This window comes from Rhinopithecus roxellana, chromosome 19 (genome assembly GCF_007565055.1).
Source record: "Rhinopithecus roxellana isolate Shanxi Qingling chromosome 19, ASM756505v1, whole genome shotgun sequence".
NCBI classification, from domain to species: Eukaryota; Metazoa; Chordata; class Mammalia; order Primates; family Cercopithecidae; genus Rhinopithecus; species Rhinopithecus roxellana.
The window spans coordinates 74,062,232-74,085,771 of record NC_044567.1 but is presented as its reverse complement, the minus strand read 5'-3'; the positions used below and the strand labels follow the sequence as shown (position 1 = coordinate 74,085,771).

The following is a 23,540-nucleotide window of genomic DNA, read 5'->3' as shown; positions in this document are numbered from 1 at the left end:
GAAAGCAATTTATGACTTCCAGTTTGAGGGGTGGCGGGGTGGAAAGATTAAGCTGCTAATAGATAATAAGCCAAAGAGCTAATAAGCAAAAACTGGCATTGTCTTTTAGGCAATGTGGCAAAGTTAAGAAATGGAGTATGAGTCGTCTTTAGTCAGATGATTTTATGTCAACTTCATGGATACAGTAGGGGAAGAAAAGAAAATGCAAGTGTAAATTAAACCAGCTTTTCTTCTGCTTGTCTTTAAAACTTAAAAAAAAAATTATAGAAAGGTTGCAAAAATAATACGAAGAATTTCTGTATACTACCTTTACCCAGCTTTACCAACTGTCATATTTTCTTTATCTTTCTGGCTCCCTGTCTTCCTCTCTGGGTCTCTGTCTCTCTCTGTACACACACACACACACACACACACACACACACACACACACACACACACACACTTCTTTTATCTTCTTATTTAGGAACCTGACAACTTATAATTTTTTCTTTTTTTTTTTTTTTTTTTTTTTTTTTTTTGAGACGGAGTCTTGCTCTGTCGCCCAGGCTGGAGTGCAGTGGCCGGTTCTCAGCTCACTGCAAGCTCCGCCTCCCGGGTTTATGCCATTCTCCTGCCTCAGCCTCCGAGTAGCTGGGACTACAGGCGCCCGCCACCTCGCCCGGCTAGTTTTTTTGTATTTTTTAGTAGAGACGGGGTTTCACCGTGTTAGCCAGGATGGTCTCGATCTCCTGACCTCGTGATCCGCCCATCTCGGCCTCCCAAAGTGCTGGGATTACAGGCTTGAGCCACCGCGCCCGGCCCAACTTATAATTTTTTCTAAGTTAGATAGTATTTAAACATTGGGGCTATTTTATTTTATTTTATATTTTATTTTATTTTTGAGATGGAGACTTGCTCTGTTACCAGGCTGGAGTGCAATGGCGCAATCTCAGTTCACTGCAACCTCCGCCTCCAGGGTTCCAGCAATTCTCCTGCCTCAGCCTTGCAAGTAGCTGGGACCACAGGCACGCGCCACCATACCCGGCTAATTTTTGTATTTTTAGTAGAGATGGGGTTTCACCATGTTGGCCAGGATGGTCTCAATCTCTTGATCTCGGGATCCGCCTGCCTCAGCCTCCCGGAGTGCTGGGAATACAGGCATGAGCCACTGCACCTGGCCAACATTAGAGTTATTTTTAGTTGGCTTTTTCTCTGTGGAAGTATGAACACTTGTTAAATTTAATGAGAAAATGGGGTAGTATGTAACTTAGGTTTCTAATTTTCATAAATTTTCTAAATATGAGGCTAAGAGTACTTAAAACTTTGAATCTAGATATTTCCTATTGTGACAAGATACAGAGATTCAAGGTTATAAATTTTGATGAGTTGAGAAATGTGTTTTGTGGTTTAAGTTGTAAAAGCATTCTTCTGCTAACAGAAATGCTGATCTTGATTGTAAAGTCAGATCTTTAAAGAAGTGGCTCAAACAGACTTAATAAGCAAAATTGTAAAACCCAGTGATCAGGTGGGAGTAAAGTGGAGTAAGCTTGAGGGAAGGTAGAGTTTTGGGGCCCAAGTGATGTAGATGATGTGGCCATAAAGGTAGAAAACTGGTTCGGTTTAAGTAGAGATGTAGACCAAGATGGGATAAGAGATGTGGTTTGAAGGAGGAGTGCTCAAGCATTCTGGAATGGGAGTTCCCTAAGGTGAAACATTTTGGTCAAGTCAGTGATTTTAATCTGAAGGAATCTTCTGGAGGAATCATTTAGTCTGTCTTCTTCCCATCTGGCAGTGCCATATTTTAAGTGTTACAGGCTAATGTTTTGACTACTATATATACACCTATCATTGTAAAGTCCAAGTTTATTCAAAGAATTGGATAAATTTATTTTTTCCTTATAAAATCTTTATTAGTCTTTTATATTAAATTATTGTTAGCCATAAAATAAGAAAACATTCTCAATGTTCTTCTTTGATCCTGGATGAAATCTTCAGAACTCTTGTCCCTTTGGGACTGACCATGGTGCTGACTTGGCGCTGCCTGGGATACTGTCCATGGTGCTGCCCATAGCACTTGAAATTGTAACAGCTTGGTCTTTTCTATTTGGGAACATTGGCCTTAAACTAAAATGCATTTGAAAACTACAGTCAGCACATTACTACAGTCAGTAGTAATTATATATATATTTATTTATTTATTTATTTTTGAGATGGAATCTTGCTCTGTTGCTGAGGCTGGGGTGCAGTGGCATGATCTCAGTTCACTGCAACCTCCTCCCCAGTTCAAGCAGTTCTTCTGCCTCAGCCTCCCAAGTAGCTGGGATTAGAGGCATGTGCCACCACACCTGGCTAATTCTTGTATTTTTAGTGGAGAAGGGGTTTTGCCATGTTGGCCAGGCTGGTCTCAAACTCCTGACCTCAAATGATCCACCCACTGGATTATAGGTGTGAGCCACCGCGCCTGGCCGATATTTTAAATACACTTATTCAAATTTCTCAGTATGAAGATGACATGAATATATGTGTACACACACATATGTATGCATTATGACATGATACTGTTTTGGTGTCTTTAATGCACAAAATGGTATTATACTCTACAAATCTTTCTGCTGTAGACTTGTCACTCAATATTATGTTTCCAAGGGCCATCCATCTTTTTTTGAGACGGAGTTTTGCTCTTGTTGCCCAGGCTGAAGTGCAATGGTGTGATCTCGACTCACTACAGCCTCTCCTCCTAGGTTCAAGCGATTCTCCTGCCTCAGCCACCTGAGTAGCTGGGACTTACAGGCATGCACCACCACGCTGGTGAATACTTTCTATTTTTGGTAGAGATGGGGTTTCACCATGTTGACCAGGCTGGTCTTGAACTCCTGACTTCTGGTGATCCACTCGCCTCAGCCTCCCAAAGTGCTGGGATTACAGGTGTGAGCTACCACGCCTGGCCAGGCCATCCATCTTTATTAAGTATACATAAAGTTGGTTTTTGTTTTTTTTGTTTTTTTTGACAGGGTCTCACTTGACTGGAGTGCAGTGGTGCAATCATGACTCACTGCAGCCTCAGTACCTGGCTAAATTTTTTATTTTGTGTAGAGACAGGGTCTCACTGTGTTACCCAGTCTGGTCTCTAAATTCTGGACTTAAGTGATCCTCCCTCCATAGCCTCCCAAAGTTCTGGGATTACAGGTGTGAGCCACCGTGCCTGGCCAAGTTTTAATTTTAATAAAAATTGCTGTATAGTGTTTTATATTATGAATATACAAACATTTTTCAGTGTTTAAGTACTATAAATAATGCTGCGGTGAACCTCCCTGTAGATGTTTAGACAAATGTTCTAGCATCTTTCTGGGACAAACACCTAGAAATGGAATTGCTGAATCAATATATTCATTTTTACATTAAGATTTCAACCTACAGATATTTTCACTACATGAGGGAAATAACTAAGCTCTCTTGCCTATCAAAGTTACTCAGCATATAGCCTGTACTTTATAGGAAATGTTAAGAAGGAGCAAGCCATCCAGAATTGGAGATAGAAGAATGCTCTGAAACTTTTAGCCAAAATTTGAACTTATTATTTGATCTTCAGTGTGTTTTATGTTCCTTCCTCAGGCTTTGTTATTTTGCTTTTGAAGTAGTTAAAATATGTTTATGTCTCCCCTTTAAATACAGAAATCTGATTATACAAACAATTTCATTTAAATAGTTTACAGAAAATCGGCTGTTTGCGGTGACTCATGCCTGTAATCCCAGCACTTTGGGAGGCCAGGGTGGGAGGATCACGAGGTCAGGAGATCGAGACCATCCTGGCCAACATAGTGAAACCCTGTCTCTACTAAAAATACAAGAATTAGCTGGGCATGGTGGCATGCGCCTGTAATCCCAGCTACTTGGGAAGCTGAGGCACGAGAATCACTTGAACCCAGGAGGTGGAGGTTGCAGTGAGTTGAGATTGTGCCATTGCACTTCAGCCTGGGTGACAGAGCAAGACTCTGTTTCAAATATAAAATAAGAGTTTACAGAAAATCCTTGTACATAACTCAAGTGGCTAGAATATAAGAAATAAGTTTAGAACAGAATTTAGAGTATGAAATGACCATAAATACTTATCTAGTTCAGTCTTGATTTATAGATGCGACAAATCAAGGCACAGAGAACTTAAATTATTTACTTGGATTCTTCTGATTGCTAGCAGAATCTGTTGAAACATACATACTCAAAGTCCCTTTGAAGAGAACAGCTTTGTTTGTAATTCACTAGAATCTTTGAAACAGACATTTAATACTGCACAGGGACTTTTTTTGTTTACCTCTTGCTATTTGACCTCAGTAACTCACAAAAGTGCCATGCCTGTTGTTCAAAGCAAGTGTGAAAACAGTCTTTTTTATTGCCTGCTTTTGTGGTGAGAACTGCAGAAGCTCACTTAGCCCGTGTGACTTGGACTGGTAGTTAAGTGAAAAGTTGGTTAAAGGCCTTTTCTTGGAGGTTTGGTCCATGGATTGGAGTTCTGTATTATCTTTTGTGCATACACTTCACCCGTAATTTCCAGGTGGATTTCTTTGAAATGGCTGGAGAACTTAGACTTTGTAGAGCATCCGAGAGTGCCAAAACCTCTTGGATTTTTATAGAGTTCACTCCCAACCTTTTCTGATTTTAATGTTCATACCTAGTTAGCAGTATTTTTTTTCTAGAAGAAACTCTTCGTTTAAAAAAATTTCCCAAAGCTTTCAACTTAGATTTATAGTATCTATTCTAGAATGTCAGTCATTGTAATAACAGTTCAACAACCAGACCTTCAGAAGTTTTTATACTATTTAATTATATATCATAATTAACTGTAACAAGCGTAACTAGCACAGACAGATTCCAGAATGAACTTGGCTGACCCATGGTGTGTAGCAACTCCGTCTACAAGCTCTGAGCATTAGGCAAACCATAGGCTGATGGGTCTATGTTGGAGGGATAAAAGTTGGTCGGCTTTCTGATGAGTCAGCTCAGTGGAAGTTGCTTAAGAGAGCTGCTACTGTATCCTTAAGGGGCCATTGGCAAATTTATCTTCAGGGAACCTAAAGGGAAAATAAATTGTGTGTGTGTGTGTGTGTGTGTGTGTGTGTGTGTGTGTGTGTGTGTGTGTATCTGTCTGTCTGCCTGTCTGTCTCTGTGTGGATATGTGTGTCTGTTAAGCCTTATTGAAGAGTAGCGATAGACTCTTTCTTACAGCGCATAATCAATTTGCCCTATTTGGGGAAACTCAAATGCAAAAATCCTCTTGAACTTTTCTGGGTAGCTTACTCTACTCTTTCCTAATAGTACCACTACTGTATACAGCACTGTAATATTTTTTGCTTTAAAAGTTCGTTTATAAACTGGCATTTATAAGTATACTTTTGAGCTGATTTAAGAATCAAGTCTTTTTCCTAGGGAAAGGCTTCTTTGTAATTATCTGTCACTAGCAAAATTTGTTTTAACACATATTTTTCTAAAAATATGATAAGTAAACTCTGTTGTAGTTGTACAATTCAAGGTTTTTGGTTGAACAGTTATTACATGATATAAAATCATGTGTAACACTTTAATATTTAAATGTATTACACTGTAACCTAAAAGTCATTTTAGAACTTTTTATGTGGCTTGAACAGGAATTTTCTTACCCAAGGCTTTGTATGTATGGTTTATTGCCTCCTTCATTATTAGCATGGAGACCATGGGTTTTCTGTTATTGTTGTTTCATTTAAACAGTTCATGAATATATTAAGCACCTGAAATAAACTATGAGATGCTGTTAATATGAAGAGGAGTTAAAAACCTGGTCCTTGCCCTTATCTACATGCCGCGCATGTGGAACTTCTTATAGTTCCCGAGATGTAGCAGGTGCCCAGGAAACATTTTTGTAGTAGTGAAAAAGAAATAAAAAAGAAATGTCGAGACGGGCGGATCACGAGGTCAGGAGATCGAGACCATCCTGGCTAACACGGTGAAACCCCGTCTCTACTAAAAATACAAAAAACTAGCCGGGCGAGGTGGCGGGCGCCTGTAGTCCCAGCTACTCCGCAGGCTGAGGCAGGAGAATGGCGTAAACCTGGGAGGCGGAGCTTGCAGTGAGCTGAGATCCGGCCACTGCACTCTAGCCCGGGCGACAGAGCAAGACTCCGTCTCAAAAAAAAAACAAAAACAAAAACAAAAAAGAAATGTCAAAGTCTAACTTGCTTTGGAGCAAATTCCCCTAGTAAACATTGTTTTTCAAGCTTCTCTTTTTGCCTTGCGTCCTACTTTCTTAGGCCAGAGGAATCCATCCACATCCCACCTTAGCTGTTTTTTTTGTGTCAAACAAAAATCTTATTTGGAAATAGCATGTTATGGCGCCTATGTTGGGGCATGCCATGCTGTACTGCATTGAATGAGGAGAAAGATGCGGAGGCCGTGTAGGGAGGATTGTGATCCTAACGAGAGTGGGATGAGGGATAACAACAGACTGCATTCAGTATTTCTTTTTGTTGTTGTTGTTGAGACGGAGTCTTGCTCTGTCGCCCAGGCTGGAGTGCAGTGGCGCCATCTCGGCTCACTGCAAGCTCCGCCTCCTGGGTTCACACCATTCTCCTGCCTCAGCCTCCCGAGTAGCTGGGACTACAGGCGCCCGCCACCACGCCTGGCTAATTTTTTTGTGTTTTTAGTAGAGAGAAGGTTTCACCGTGTTAGCCAGGATGGCCTCGATCTCCTGATCTCATGATCTGCCTTCCCAAAGTGCTGGGATTACAGGCGTGAGCCACCGTGCCTGGCCTGCCATTCAATATTTCTAATTCATTCAGATGGGGAAGAAAATCTCTAGTGATTATTATTTTTTAAATCTGTACCTGTGTGTCCCTCCGGTGAAGGCCGTTTAAACCCCATTTTTGGTGAAGTAGTTTTATTATGATTCATTTATGTGAAACTTGTAGTTACTAGAAACACAACAATTTGGTACTCCTGTGATTTTTTTAAAAATGCTTCTTTTTTTCCCCTAGTCTCCGTATATACATTTGACAAAGCCAAACAGTGTATTGGCACAATGACCATCGAGATTGATTTCCTGCAGAAAAAAAGCATTGATTCCAACCCTTATGACACCGACAAGATGGCAGCAGAATTTATTCAGCAATTCAACAACCAGGCCTTCTCAGTGGGACAACAGGTAGTTTTAAATTTTCTTCCATTCCTTTAACTTTATAGGTATTCTAATTTCTGCAGTTGTCCAAAATTAATTCCACCTTTTAAAAAGTGAGAGGAGCTTTATGTATCAACTGGTATGTCCAATGTATTTACTGAACTTCAAGGAGTCTGTTCAGAAAAATTCTAAAGTAGCTTTTAGATTAAAATGTCACATATAATTACAGCAGTTTTTCCCTCAGCAAATTTGGGAACCCTGCAGACATATATATCTGAAATTTCTTTTTATATCATGGGACATTTGTTTTGCCTCTGGAATGTCTGTCTCTTTCACTAATATAGTTCTGTAGAAAACGTTGCTCTTCGCCAGACATAGTGGCTCACGCCTGTAATCCCAACACTTTGGGAGACTGAGGTGGGAGGATCACTTGAGCCCAGGAGCTCAAGACCAGCTTGGGCAACATAGTGAGACCCTGTCTCTACAAAAATTTTTTAAAAAAATAGCTGGGTGTAGTGGTCTCAGCTACTCAAGAGGCTGAGGTGGGAGGATTGCTTGATCTGGGAGGTTGAGGCTGCAGTGAGCCATGATTATGCCATGGCACTCCAGCCTGGGTGACAGACTGAGACCTTGTCTCAAAAAAAAAAAAAAGTTCTTATTTTGGTTATGGGCTTATTTGAGAATCTTAAGAAAATTGAATTCCTGCTAGATAGGAAAAGGATATAGTGCATTATTTTAAAAAGAGTACTAGAATTGGAATGAACCTTGAGAGATTACCTTATCTAACTCCACATTTACAAATGAGGAATTTTATTTATTTTTTTAATTTTATTTATTTATTCATTTATTTTTTGAGATGGTGTGTTACCCTGTCACCCAGGCTGGAGTGCAGTGGCACCATCTCAGCTCACTGCAACCTCTGTTTCCTGGTTCAAGTGATTTTCCTGCCTCTGCCTCCTGAGTAGCTGGGATAACAGGTGTGCACCACCACGCCCAGCTAATATATATATTTTTTGAGACAGAGTTTTGCTCTTGTTGCCCAGGCTGGAGTGCAATGGCGCGATCTCGGCTCACTGCAACCTCTGCCACCTGGGTTTAAGTGATTCTCCTGTCTCAGCCTCCCGAGTAACTGGGATTACAGGCATGCACCACCACACCTGGCTAATTTTGTTCTTTTAGTAGTGATGGGGTTTCATCATGTTAGTCAGGCTGGTCTCAAACTCCTGACCTCAGGTGATCCACCCGCCTTGACCTCCCAAAGTGCTGGGATTATAGGCATAAGCCACCATGCCTGGCCATTTTTTTTTTTTTTTTTTTTTTTTTTTTGTATTTTTGGTAGAGATGGAGTTTTGCCATGTTGGCCAGGCTGGTTTCAAACTCCTGACCTCAAGTGATCCTCCCACTTCGGCCTCGCAAAGTGCTGGGATTACAGGTGTGAGCCACCACACCTGGCCAAATGAGGAATTTAAGATCTAAAGAAGGTAAATGGTATGCCCATGGCTACACAGCTAAGGAACATAGTTGAGATAAGAATTAATAAACACATATTTGATAGTACCTAGTACCAGCCACTGTTTTAGACACTGCAGATCGGCAGTGAACAAAATAGATATAATCCCTACTGTCATAGAACTTACTTTCTAGTTGAGGAAAACAGAAAATAAGACAGGAATACCATGTACAGTTAAGTCTCTGATGATAGTAGACCAGGACACTTCACCAGAGAGCCATTGCAGTGCTGTTGTGTATTGGATGACTAAAATTGTGCTCAGATTGCCTAGCTAAACTTGATGGTTTTTACCTTTGCTTTTAGCTTTAGTATCCTAATAGAAAATGTTTAGGAGAATGTTTAATAGGAAATGCTTTGGTATTTATAATAATTTAAAACTCAGTAGCATGTAGAAGTCAGTAAATCCGTGAATGAGAATCTTTCATGATTCAGAGAAGAAGTAAATATCTTACTCCAGATCACTGTCCTTACTGTTTCTTCACATTTGTGGTATCTGGTAGTGTAGCAGGATTGACGGACAGCCCAACCTGTAATATTTACCGTTCTACCCCAGCACATAGAAGAAGACCAGACTTTTAGAAAGGACTCAGCAAATATTTGGTGAATGAATAATTGAGCAGAAGCTGTCTCTGCACTTGTAGGGCAAGCATTTTGTACTGGTGATAGGAAAGCATGAATTGTAGAGTCACAGACCCAGGTTTGACTCCTGGTGTTCTCATTTACTGTGACTCTGAGCCTTGTTGCGTAGCCTCTTTCTGTATCTCAGCTTCCTCACTAGTAAAACGGAGTCATAGTTTCTGCTTCCAAGAGTGTTTGTGAATATTATATAACTACCTGTAGCGTTTGAATTAAATACTAAGATACTTTATTCTTTGTTAGAAATAGTAAATGTGGTACTCTTGAATTACTTTAGGTGGCACTCTGACATTTAAATTAGATATTTTTTATCCACATGAAATAAATTTTAAACTTGAGTTTTGTAGTCATTTTGTAAACACTGATCATAAGTGCTAATTCCCTTTTCTTCATTGGCTATGAGTGTGCTTGAGGAGCAGATTGGAGAGGCGTATATAAGAGAAAACTGGTTTTCTGCATTTGAAAAACATTGGTGATGATCTAAGAAACCATTATATTATGAAGTGATTTTTCTCCTTTAACTCTTTTCTACATAGCTTGTCTTTAGCTTCAATGAAAAGCTTTTTGGCTTACTGGTGAAGGATATTGAAGCCATGGATCCTAGCATCCTGAAGGGAGAGCCTGCAACAGGGAAAAGGCAGAAGGTAGGTTTTATTTCTGATCATCTTTACTAGATCATCCTACAATGTAATTTGTGCAGATTGATTATAATTTTCCTGTCTGTTGCTTAGTGATTTTTTTCATATTGTGTACCCTTTTAAGATAGTAGGGGGAAAAATTGCTTTCATAGCCAGCATTGTTATTAAAATATAACTTAAAATGTACTTATTTGCAGACCTAATAGTAATGTAAAATGTAGACATATATGTACATATAATTTGCTTGAATGCAGATATTTATTGTAAATAGTAAGAAACGCATTATTGGAAAGATATAGGCATGGAAATGAGGCATATAAGAATTGTAGAAGAAAGTTATGAGTAAAGTAAAAGTAGCTCAGATGATAGTCTAGAAGGTTTGCTTTGCCTGGAGAGATCTCATTTCCCCCTCACTTTTGGCCTTGCTTTGAGAAGTTCGGAAGTTTGCTATTAGACTCCTAATTATCGTCTTTCTATACAGATTGAAGTAGGATTGGTTGTTGGAAACAGTCAAGTTGCATTTGAAAAAGCAGAAAATTCATCACTTAATCTTATTGGTAAGATTTACAGTTTTTAGAAGATTTGAAATGAAGTGGGCCTGTTTCTATATGTAACTCAACTACAGTGATTTCCAAAAGGGGTAAAGGAAGGAGGAGCATCTGTCTTGAGAGAGTTTATCACAGAAGCATAGGATATTTCCTGTAGGTCAGGTTTGCTGATGAAAAAGTTTGAAACATTCATCTGGATCAGCTTTGTCCAATAGAAACAGAATGCGAGCCACATGGGTAATTTTTAATTTCCTAGAAATAGCACTAAAATAAGAAACAAATTAATTTTTTAACTTTTAATTTTGAGATAATTTTAGGCTTACAGAAAATTTGCAGTAATAGCTCAGAGAATTTCTGTATGCCCTTTACCAGCTTATACCCTGATGTTAATGTCTTACTTGACATTGTCAAAAATACAATGGTAAGAAATGAACATGGTTTCATTTCCGCTAACTAAAGTACAGATTTTATTGAGATTTCACCAGTTTTTCCATTGTGTCCTTTTCTGTTCCAAGATCTAATTTAGGATCCCATATTGCATTTAGTTGTTCTGTGTTTTGAGTTTTCTTCAGTCACTGACAGTTCCTCAGACTTTGTCTTTTATGACTTTGAGAACTGGTCAGTTATTTTGTAGAACACCCCTCACTTGGTTTTGTGTTAAATGAGATAGCATCATCATTTCTTTTAGTGATTCAGTGATGAATGTGCAGGTCAAGTCTTCCCAGCAGATTCATGGTTCAGTCCTACTCTTGTAGTCTAGCGCAACTTTTGTCATATTAAAACAATGCAGCTTGTTCTCTGAGAATAGTAACTCACCAGAATAAAGTGCCATTAACTGGGCAGTAATTCTTATTTTTGGTTGATTTAACTATGTTGATATCTACCCCACTAGAGAGGAGAGGGTTTTCATTGGTTGCACACCATCATGTCTATGGTCACTTAAGAGTCTTCGAGTGTGTGGCCTTTATTTCCTGGTCTGCACATTACCATTCCCCCTTACTGTTTTTTGTTAATTATAAAATACTTTATTTATAAAATATGGTTAGGCACTCGAAAACAATTTACACGCTCTAAAGTTCGGTTCTGTTTTCATAGTTTTGTAATTTGCTTTTTTGTAGTTTTGTAATTTGCTTGTTTTGTTTCAAACATCTTAAATATACATCTATAACATGATTTTTAATGCCTGTATGTCATTTTATGGATGTAGAATGTATTTTCCTATTATTTATCCAGTACATTTATGAAGCGATTTCTTTGTATTTTATTTTTGTGTACCTTTTGTTAAGCTATCCCAAGGGAGCTGCATAACTTTGATACAAAATAGGTATTTCTAAATAATCTGTGGGGAAAAAAATTGTGTAATTGGCATGGAGTAAATTTTGCCCACAAGAGGGCAGTAGAGTGTAAGAAAAAATATTTTGATAACTTTCCAAAGGAAATATTAAGACCTCAAATCTCTAACCATAGAATTATCATCTAGTACAAACTTTTTAAAAGTGTTACTTTATTTTTAATTGGCAAATAATAATTGTATATATTTATAGGGTACAATTTAATGTTTAAATACATGTATACATTGTAGAATGATCAAATCAGGCTAATTAACATGTCGCCTCAAATATTTAGCATTTCTTAGGATAAACTTTAATGTGACATTTTCTTCCCTGGTTTTATAAAAACTATATCATTACTTTACTTTTTGTTTATAATAGAGCATACTAAGGTACTTAATTTATTCTTTGTTTGAAATAGTAAATGTGGTTCTCTTAAGTTACTTTAGGTGGCACTCTGACATTTAAGTCAGATAATTTTTGTCCTGTGAGAGAATTTTTAAACATGAGTTTTGTAATCACTGAAGGCTTTAGGATGATTTCAGACTTTTGTGTGCAAGTGAAGAGAAAGCAAAAAGACATCAAACTTGTTTAGTGCATCTCCTTAGGCTAAGGGATTATATGCCCAATTACCTGTATAAGCATAATCTCGATAAATATATGTATTTTAAAATACACTTGAGTTAGGAGACTTCAGCGACTGCGGGATTTCAGTTGCATTTCTGCCAGCTAATGTTGTCTTCATCAGATATGCACATGGTGTTTCTTCTGATCAAGTTAGTTAATTTGGTTAGATTGAAGGTTAATAAAACCAAGTTTTATGGACTGATAGAAATAGACTACAGCATAAGTTTAGCTAGTCATTTTGACAGCGTGTTACCATATGTGGGGATCAGACAAAGTAGATAGCATAGCAAAACCTACCCTTCTGACTGTAAAATCAGCTAAGATTACATTGTTCATTTTTGTATATGTAATGGTAGCTTTTCTTTACTCATTTAGGATGCTCAGGGAGTTCTGTCTTTTTAGACTTAGTGATAAAGTCCTTGTTTCACATTTGATAATATTCGTTTGACATAGGCAAAGCTAAAACCAAGGAAAATCGCCAATCAATTATCAATCCTGACTGGAACTTTGAAAAGATGGGAATAGGAGGTCTAGACAAGGAATTTTCCGATATTTTCCGACGAGCATTTGCTTCCCGAGTATTTCCTCCAGAGATTGTGGAGCAGATGGGTAAGTTTAAAAAGGAAAATGTTATAAAGTCTTGTATTATTAAAAAAATTAATGCAATGAAGAATCTCTTTTCAATAGTTTTGAAATTACTTTTCAGACCCATTAAAGTATTTTTGTCTTTTTCTTTAAAAATGAACAGATAACTTTTCTGAAAAACTTATATAATACTAGAACTTTTAAAATTACATTTTAATTTTATGGGGAAATCATAGAAGTAAGACTTGTGGTGGCTCCATTTTGTTATTTATTTATTGAAGAATGCTTTTCTATGGGGCATATTTAGAAATTTCCCCTGACAGTAGTAATACTAGTAGTGACTCCATTTTGTTTATTTATTTCTGTAAGAATGTTTTTCTATAGGGCATGTTTAGAAAGTTCACCTGCCTCTAAAGATCACTATGGGTCAGATTTACCCTGCTGAATAATAATGATCTATTAGACTGTGTGCATTGTTCTAACATTAGCTGCCGTTCCTTTTTATTGTGCTGTCGCATTAGCCAGTTAGTACATCTTCACACCTAATAAATGGATGCCTGGCATGTTTTTAAATTAAAATAAGTTTGATCCAAAAAGACAAATGCTGGATATACATTGGAGTTTCTGTATTGCACACAAAGAAGTGCACTGTTCGTTTATCACTTTCTTCTTGAAGGTTGATTTAATTTATCTGTGTGAAGTGACTTTATTTGCCCAGTGGAGATGCTGTCATGACTGTTTTCATATTCATATCATTCGTTGGATTGGAATGTGAGCAACAGAATATCTGAGAAAGGAATGTATAACATACCAGCTTCTGGCAGACTATTAATGTAAAAACAGCATCCAAAAAAAAAAATGGAAGGAATATGAATATATTACTCCCCTCATCCCCATCATTCTTTATCTTTAAGTTGCTACTGGAAGATAAAAGTGCATTTATTATGGTGGGGATAAGAGCTGCTTTCTGGGCACTAAGTGCTTGGATTGTATTGGCCTTCTGTTGTTGGTAGCCTTTCTGTCTGGTCAGTCACTGATAAATTACAGGCACGGCACACACCTGTTCACTGGGTAAAGGTCGAGCTTGGAATTGGATTAAGAGAAAATGACAGAGACCCTCATCACCTGAGTTTTATACACCTTGAAATGGCAACAGCATACTTTTTATCTCAAAGATACAAAGGCCACGTCCATTAAAAGCAGAATTTTAATTGGGAAAATATTTTAAAATGTGGTAGTTCACTATCTTGTTAATTTGTATTTTTTCATCAAGACATGAAAATATTGTTAAGTGTATTTTGGGTAAAAGCAGGGATAAAAACATGATTCCAAATGTTCTAAGTCATTCTTGTAGAATGTTTTTACTAGTTTTCAGAACTGAGATCTAGTGCAGAAAGAGTCTAATGATTCTGTTTCTTTGAACATTTATACTGTGTAGCCAACAAGTAGAAAAATAACTGCCTTGGTAGTGAGCCATCTCTTTTAATTATAAATGTTTTCTCACCATTTGGAAGCTATTGAAGATACAGTTATTCAGATACTAGTTTGCTGTTTGTGAATTATCTAGATCCTGCACTTGAAGCTACTCGCAACGTCAGTATGCGTTGGGTAGATAATGCGTAAAGGAGTTGGACTCATGTTGGTCAGTTTGTGACCTTGCCAGCTGTTGGAGAGTTTTAAATTAAATCAGAACAGATTTGGAATTTGTTAGTGAATTTCATCTGTTTCTGATATCCGTATTGAAATGAGTTGAATTACAGTAGTGTGATTTTTGTTGTTTTTGGTGTGCTTTTTGACTAAGCACTATGGATTTGAATTTTGTGAGTGCCACTGTCCAGAACCTTTTTTATGGATTTATTTTTCTAATATTTTTACACTAATCAGACAAAAAATGAGTTCTATCCTTTTGGAAAAGTAATTTTTTTTTCTCTTTATGGCTTTTTGCCATCAGGACGCATGTGTTACGAATTTCATTGAAAAGACAAACTAGTATAAAGCTGCCCTGGCTTTTGAGCTGAATTGAAAAACTTATTTTTTTTTATTCTGGATGAAGTTTCTGGGTATCTAAAAAAAAAAAAAAAAAAAAAGTAAAGCTCCCTCTTTTTTTTTTTAATCGTTAAATGGCTAAGAAATAATTCTCTTGTAATGCATGTATCATTCCCTGCATTATTTTCTATTTTCCTTTGAATTTTGGGGGAATTATATAGTAAAATCGTTTCTTACACTCCAATTACAGTGTGGTTATAAGGCTCTCATTAGACTTTGGTAAAGGTACATAAATAAAAATGGTTACATTTTAACAGAATATAAATAAAATTATACAAATTCTTTTTATGCATATTCTGTGTTTTTTTAACATGTCAGATGGAAACAAATTGATTTTTTCCCCTTTTTGTTAACTAAATAGACAGATCTATTTGGTTTGGAGATTCAGCTGGACACTGAGTATGACTGGTTAAATCAGTTCTAATTTTTAAAAAAGATTAGAAAAGAATAATTTGTGTAGGTTATGGGGCTTTTTTGTTTCAAGCAGAAAACTTTACTTTTGGCTTGAGACCAAATTATTGTCTTTACCATGGAGCCTTAAGTTATGTCTACTTTGTAAACAGGAATCTTAACTAGTGGATTTTTTGCCTATATATCAATTTTCAAATTTACAAAGTGATAAATTTAGAATATTCTCTTCTGTCATTGTGTTCATCAGACTGATAATTATGCTTCTAGATAACAGAGTTCTTTCTTTTTGTTTATAAAACTTCATGTTGCCTTTTCAAAATTGAAAATATAGTTTAGCTACGAGCAGAATGTTGCTGATGAGATATAGGAGGACTAAAGGACTTAACCAGAGGCACACAATTATGCAGTAAAATTAGGGAACTGATGAGGTAATATACATGAAAATAACTGTCATGGAGTTTCCAATCTGTTAGTTTCTCTCTTGAAAGTCTTTCAAATAGATGGTGTATACCTTTCTGCTTTTGTACTTTTGTTATATTTTTGTAGAATTAAAATCAAGGAAACCCTTAAAGTAGAAAGGAAGTCACATAAAGCTCTCTAGACTGAGGGATAAAGGAAAAGGGATTATTTAGGGGAATATCAATTTAGACTTTTGTTTTTGTTATTGTTTTAATCAGAGTAACTGTTGAGTTTCCCCCTTGTCTGAAGTAGTTGAGCTCACCCAAACCCAAGTGGGGCAGCCCTTCCTTGGAAGTATATGAGAGCAACCAGCAAAGAAAACTAAACCTATACCTTGCACTTAGTAAATACCAAATAGGTATTTAGTTAGAATGCCCTCCAACCACCCACAAAACAGATTTTTAATTAAGAATTACCTTAAATCCATAACTTTATGGGCTAATAGAAGCCACTTTTGAGTCCCAGGGTAGAAATGTGAACATCAAAGCTAGTATCTGGAAGTATAGGTGAATAAATTCAACAGCTGATTGCTGTCTTTCAGCATATTCAGGTGTTAACTGAATAGATACTCAATACTTGTGTTGGGACATTTACCACACTTATTCCCCTGTATGCAGTTTTGTGGACAGTGTTCAGGATAAATAAATGATCGATTACCTCAGTTCTCACTGTAGCTTTTTTGTTAGCAAAGATAGAGTTTCTGCAAAGAAACTTCATTTTTCAGCATCCCTGGCAATTCTCTCTAAATTATAAATGTCAAAGCAAAAAAACACATCGTTTTCAATGAACAGTGGAATAATTGTTAAAGAATTAGTCAGCGTCTCTTAATGTAATCATGGTAATAGGTTCACATCTACCCAAGGAAAGACCTAGAAGGAAAAGGATGTAAAAAGGGAAGATCTCAGTCTCACACTGTCTTTCAGTGGATCTGTGGGGTGTAGATGTTCAGGCCACCTAGTGGGGAGGAAAGCCACTTGTTATGGTCTTGTGCCCCCATTCTTTGAAACTGACACTGTGTTCTTTTTGGTCTCCTTTCCCCAGTGTCTCCCTCTGTAAGCCCATTTTCAATAGTATTTTTAAGGTTTCTTTTGAAATTCAAGAGGAAAGCAGCTCTTTTCTGATATCATAAGTGAAATTGCAGTTACTCTATGAAATAGAACTGCTGAGAAGATAAGGAACCTTTCGATCACACAGACATCTTTCACATGCTAAAAACAGTGCAAATAAAACATAGTGGAAGAAAGGGCACTAAGGTTTTGTGCATGCCATATTTGGGAGAGAGGGAGTTCTTGCTAAGATTAACATAAACACTGACACTCTTAAAATGCATTTTCACACCCCCACTCATGAGGAGAGATTGCATTTTAAATGGGGGTTAAGACATCTTGCCGAACTCCAGGGCTCTGTAAAAGGAACCCTAAGGCTAAAGAGCTTATCTGAAATTTGAAAAAAAGAAAAAAAAAATGAAGCTTTCTGACATTCATCTTTTTTTCTTGTATTAGTCATAACTTGCTTTTCAGCTATATTTTAGGTTTTGAATGCCAACCTGACATCTGTTCAAGTCTGCCTGTAATTTATTAGCAGAGGAAAAGACAGCAGTTGCTCACTAGTTAGAGATGCAAAATTTCTCCCTTCCTGTTCTCCACTAAGTATTTATAGATGATACCTGGATATGAGGAATGTAATAATTTACTGAAAACTTCAGGTCAGGAAATTTATAAAGATTTTTTTTTAATTGGAAGAATAAAATGACTTAAGACCATGTAATTTCCAAAATCTCTAGAGCGGGATTTAGAGACAAAGCATAGACCCTAAAAAATACTTTAGCTAACTTTATATAAATTGTAGTTTTTTTAACCTTGAATTAATTTTTCCATTGGTTTTCAATATTTTAGTTAAATGTACATTTGAACAGTGGTTGTGCTTATATCTGAAAGTCAAACTATATGTAAATTCACCTGGCATTTGCATTTATAGGCAGACTTTCAGAAACAAATCTTTTGGAGAGGCAGTGCTATCTACAGAGTTGCCAAATGGATTAGATTTCCTGGCAACTACAGTTGAGTTACTTACAGATCAACAGTTGGGTCACTGCAGAGTTGAGGTCTGAGTGTTAACCTGAGTGCCCACCGGTAAGAAACTGGTTAAAGCCAATCTTAAAATGATATAGCTCCAAATGTAGAGACATGTTTGTGTTAATAAAAAATATATAAAAGCAAATGCATTCTAAAAATCTCTAAGGACACACATTACATTGAAAAAAATGTTTACGGCTGAATGTGGTAGCTCACACCTGTAATCCTAGCACTTTGAGAGGCTGAGATGGGAGGATCACTTGAGCTCAGGAGGTCAAGACCAGTCTGGGCAGCATAGTGAGACCTCGTCTCATTTATTTATTTATTTATTTATTTTGTTTGTTTGTTTTTTGTTTTGTTTTTTTTTTTTGAGGCGGAGTCTCGCTCTGTGGCCCGGACTGGAGTGCAGTGGCCGGATCTCAGCTCACTGCAAGCTCCGCCTCCCGGGTTTACGCCATTCTCCTGCCTCAGCCTCCCGAGTAGCTGGGACTACAGGCGCCCGCCACCTCGCCCGGCTAGTTTTTGTATTTTTAGTAGAGACGGGGTTTCACCGTGTTAGCCAGGATGGTCTCGATCTCCTGACCTCGTGATCCGCCCGTCTCGGCCTCCCAAAGTGCTGGGATTACAGGCTTGAGCCACCGCGCCCGGCCTCTTTTTTTTTTAATTTAAAAATTTAATTAAAAAATTTTTAAAAAGTGTTTACTTCCGTGGAAGGGAGGCTAAGATGGGGAATACAGGGAAAGTTTTGTTCTTTTACTCGATTTTACCTTTATGTCTGAATGTTTTATTGTGATATTATATTTCTAATGTGTGATTTTAAAAGCCAACAAATAAAAGATAATATCACAGTATGTTTCTTGGGGTGGCTCTACTGTCAGCACGGAAAGTCAGCAGGAAGCAGGTACATCCTTCCCCCTTCATGAAGTTTTCTGTGGAGGAGGAGAGTGCAGGGTAAAAGGCCCGGATTCCAAGGGCTTTGCTGGCAGCCCCTTAGAGGGTAGGCAGAACACCTATCCTATTTGGTCAAGAAGAGAAAAACAGTTTCTCCATATATAACAAACTGCTTTCCCCCAGAATATTCTGCATTACAATAATGGTGTAAGTAGTCTGCCCTTCAAACTTGAGAACATTTGCATCCAGGCCTTTAGGCAGCCAAGGCAGCATTAAAGAAGAAAGAGTGGGAGCAGAGTGAGCTGAGGGAGAGCAGAGCTTCTGACATTTGAGGAACTGGGCGTGAATTTGTTTTCAGCCTTCAAAAACCATTCTCTTGAGGAATCTAATTCACGTGACCCTGGAAGTGAAACGGTTGGTGTTTTCTCCTGCTTTACTCCCATATGTAGGTTGGTGATTATAATGAGGGTGGTGGCTAATACTAGCCAGACTCTGTTCTATGTGCTTTATTTATTATTGTGTTTATTAGTCCTCACAACAACCTTCAGAAGTAGACACTGTATTGTCTCCGTATTATGGAGCAGGAATCTGTGTCTCAAAAAGGTGAAGTAACGGGTCCAAGACACACAGCTAGTAAGTAGTAGAGTCAGATTTGAACCCAGGCAGTCGAGTCCCAGACTTCATATCCTTAACCATTACATATTATTCTCCCACGAAAGCCCATCGTGTAAAACCATTTAAATAGGCTTTCTAGCTTCACTTTTTGGGGGACCTTTGAAGCAATCATTGAGGCAGCCTTTGTTCTAGCCAAGGGCCAGCCATGGCACCATTGAGATTTTGGGCTGGATAATTATTTGGTCTGGGGACTGGGTGTCCTTTGCATTGTAAATAACTAACTTTTCTAGTAATCCAATGTGTCCAAATTGTCATGAGCACAAGAGACATGAAGATTTGGTGGTGGGCTGTAATGCTTAATACCTCAATGCCACTTTTTTCATGTGTTTTTTGCCACGTGTTATAGCAGAATACAGGAAGGAAGGAACTGGTATGCGTGTGTCAGAAAAATTGTCTTAAACTGTCAATCTGGAGATGGAACATAAATGTTAAAATTAAATAATCATTTAAAAATTAAGCAACATAACAAGTGATATCAAAGGCCAGTATTTGATTAAGTGCCAGATGAGCAGTACAATTGATAAGCCCTATAGGAATTGAAAGGGAATCACATCAAGAAGACTTCATGGAAGAGGCAGAGCTTGAGTAAGACCTTAAATGCTGAGTGGTTTTGGATAGGAGGAGAGAAGAGGATGGTTGTCCATATCCTGGGAAGAGTGACAGACTAAACACAGTGTAGACTTCATGACTTAGACCAGTCTAGCAGAGCTGTTGTTTGGAAGAAACAGGAAATAAGATTAAAAAGTTCATTTTGGGTTGGGTTGTGGAAATCTGTGAGGAGATGAGGACTCTTTTAAGTACTGTCCCTGTTTAACCTTCCAGACAGACTCAGGTGCTTCTCCTGTGTTTCCCTGTACCTTGTATATACTTAGATCCAGCTGTGTTCTTAATGTAATTATTCATTTGCATTAGACTCCTAAGGCAGAGTTTCTCAACCTTGGCACTATTGACATTTTAGGCTGGATAATTCTTTGTTGTAGGGCGCCTGACCTGTGCATCATAGGATGTTAAGCGGCATTCTCTGGCCTCTACTTGATGTCAGCACTTCCTTTCCTCACCACTCCGAGCCCCAATGATGATTTTTAAAAATGTGATGAAACTGTCCTGTGTTGAGAACCATTGCTCAAAGGCCTTTGAAGGCACAACTGTAATGTCTTCTTATCCATGTATTATCAACATCAGGGGTGTTGGGATGTAGGTTGCAGGTCATTGTTGGACCATAAACCACTGTTACCAGTCCACAGTAAGATAAATATTGGAAATTAAGAGTAAGCAATTGAAATGTTTATAGTAATTTGACATTACCACAATTTTTTAAAAATTATATTTTACAAAAATGTTGGTCTGCAATGGATTGGAAATTTAAAAGGAAAAAAAAATACAACTGGACCTTAGCATAAATAGTTTGAGAAGCACTGGGCTATGTAAATATTTGCAAAATGAATGAAATTTTTGAACAGATGCCTTAGAGAAGAGGTGAGGCGAATAGTCTTAGAGACCAGTGGACTATTGCTGTCCAATGCGTGGTACTTAGAATCTGGATTGGGGTGAAGGCAGCAGGAATGGAATAGGAAGCAAATACATGAAAAAATTGCAGACATGAAACTGGCAGAATTTGGCGATAGTGATTGCGGGTGACAGAATTGGAGGTGAGACTCAGGTCTTGTGAGAAAATGTTGGAAATAAGGAAATCAGGAGAACGTAGTTTTGGGAAAGTAGAGAATATCATTGCACATATTTTCAGTATCGTGAAAGAAAACTGAAAGCTGAACTGAAGAGAGGAAGAATTACTGGCATTTCAATTTATTGAAACCTAGCTTCAATCAGTCTGCACATGTTTAGGAAACACACTGTTGACCACTCTTGCTTGAAATACCCTCTTTACTTGGCTGTTCTCACTCCAAGCGTTTCTGGTTTTCCTTTTATCTCTCTGGCTGTCCCTTTTCAACCTCTTTTGTGTCCCTTAAAATGTTGGGATTCCTCAGAAGTCTGTCTTTGACCTATTATTTTTCTCTAATTATTCTCCCCCAAATTGATCACATCTGTTTCATAGCTTCAATTAGTATCTTTATGCTACTAACTCTCAAATATGCATATGTCACTTCTGTCTCGGTTGAGAACTCTGGATTTGTACCAGCATAACGTGTTGAGTATTTCATGATCACATAGTAAGCTTGAAATTAAACGCATTCAGTTGCCCCTCAGTCCTCTCTAAACATGCATCTATATCTGTGTTTTCTATCTCTGACAATACTCTAGCCAAAAATCTGGACACCTTCTTTAACTCCTCTCTTTCCCTCACCCCCCACTTCCAGTAAGCCACAGAATAGACCATCAGTTCTGCAATCTCCTCAATCTATCTCAAATCCCTCCAGTTCTCTCTACCTCCCCCTGCCACTCTTCCTTCAGGACGCCATTATCTCTTGCCTGAATTGCTCCATAAGCCCTCAGCCTTGCCCTTCTCTAATCCATTTTCCACACTGTAACTGGAGTGATTTTTATAAAAAGGCAAGTCTGATCCTGTCACTGCACTGGTTCAAACTCTTTAGCAGCCCGCCTTAACTCCTTACATGGTTTACAAGCCCTGTGTGATCTGCCCCCTGCCAAACTTTCCTGCCTCGTCTCTCAGCCTGTGCCCCTCCCCCGTACTCTGGGTTCCAGCCAGCCTGTGCTATTTTCAGTTCTTCTAATTTGCCATGCTACTTTCTTTTACCTCTATATCCTAGGGATCCTAGGGTTGTTTTTTTGTGTTTTTTTTTCCCCAACCATCTTTTCTTTCTTTTTTTTTTTTTGAGACGGAGTCTCGTTCTGTTGCTCGGGCTGGAGTGCAGTGGCCAGATCTCAGCTCACTGCAAGCTCCGCCTCCCGGGTTTACACCATTCTCCTGCCTCAGCCTCCCGAGTAGCTGGGACTACAGGTGCCCGCCACCTCGCCCGGCTAGATTTTTGTATTTTTTAGTAGAGACGGGGTTTCACCGTGTTAACCAGGATGGTCTCGATCTCCTGACCTCGTGATCCGCCCGTCTCGGCCTCCCAAAGTGCTGGGATTACAGGCTTGAGCCACCGCGCCCGGCCCCCAACCATCTTTTCATCCAATTCTTGTTCACTCTTCAGGCCAAAGCTTTGATCTCACTGTTTCTAGAATGAGTAGGCTTTAGTCTTCCTCCTGTGTGTTCCAATAGCTCCATGTTATTTTATGCATTATTACATAATGCGTATTATTATATTTGTATGTATGTTTATTTGTATGTAATAAGCATATTATAATTGCTTATTACATGTCTGTATTCCAAGTTCTCCGTCCATGTCCCTGCCCTCACAAACCTAATATATATACTTTCAGTAAGGAATAGGCCTTGTTTATTTTGGTCACTGGTGTATTTTCTCCTCCCAGCATGGTGTCTGGCTTGTAAGTTTTCAGGAAATGAATAAATGCCAGGAACTTGATTAATCTTGATTAATTAAATAGCACACTTAGTTTGACCAAAGCCCTGCCCTCATGACGCTTACAGTCTATTTGGGAATAACACTGTATTTGCACATCCCAAAGCAGTACTGTGTAAAACATAAAGCACATTGTGAACCAGATTAGCAAAGTAGGCCACATGGAGAAGCAACAGATGCATTTAAAGAGCAAGACTGAACCATGTCTTTTAAAAGTCAAAGCAGGTATGATGTTTATAATTCATTACTAAATCCATGTAGATCCTCTTAGATTCTGAATTTAGGAAAGACCTCTTGGATTGGTCCCAAATGGAACTAAGCTCCAGAAATAAGAAGGGGAAGAGTATTTTTTTGGGTACTTGTGAGCTACCATTTGCTTCATTGGGAACTGCCATTCTTATGTAAGGGCACTGTAACAGGAGTATTCACATTTAAGGGCATCAGGTCAATATTGTGTCTGTGTGAGTTTGTGTGCACATGAATGCACGCATGTATTTTCTATTTTTAAGTAGAAACACATTATAAAAATAATGCATCCTCATAAA

At 38.1% G+C, this 23,540-nt stretch overlaps 1 protein-coding gene across 2 annotated transcripts in view; it reads left to right on the top strand.

The window, feature by feature from the left end:
• NSF (N-ethylmaleimide sensitive factor, vesicle fusing ATPase) overlaps nt 1-23,540 on the top strand; it is a 166,940-nt gene that overhangs the window by 37,370 nt on the left and 106,030 nt on the right. For both annotated transcript variants that reach the window (XM_030923020.1, XM_010389038.2), the window contains exons 5-8: nt 6,981-7,147; nt 9,803-9,910; nt 10,386-10,461; nt 12,864-13,019. In XM_030923020.1, the coding sequence (XP_030778880.1) occupies nt 6,981-7,147; nt 9,803-9,910; nt 10,386-10,461; nt 12,864-13,019 (507 nt within the window). The remainder of the gene's footprint in view (nt 1-6,980; nt 7,148-9,802; nt 9,911-10,385; nt 10,462-12,863; nt 13,020-23,540) is intronic.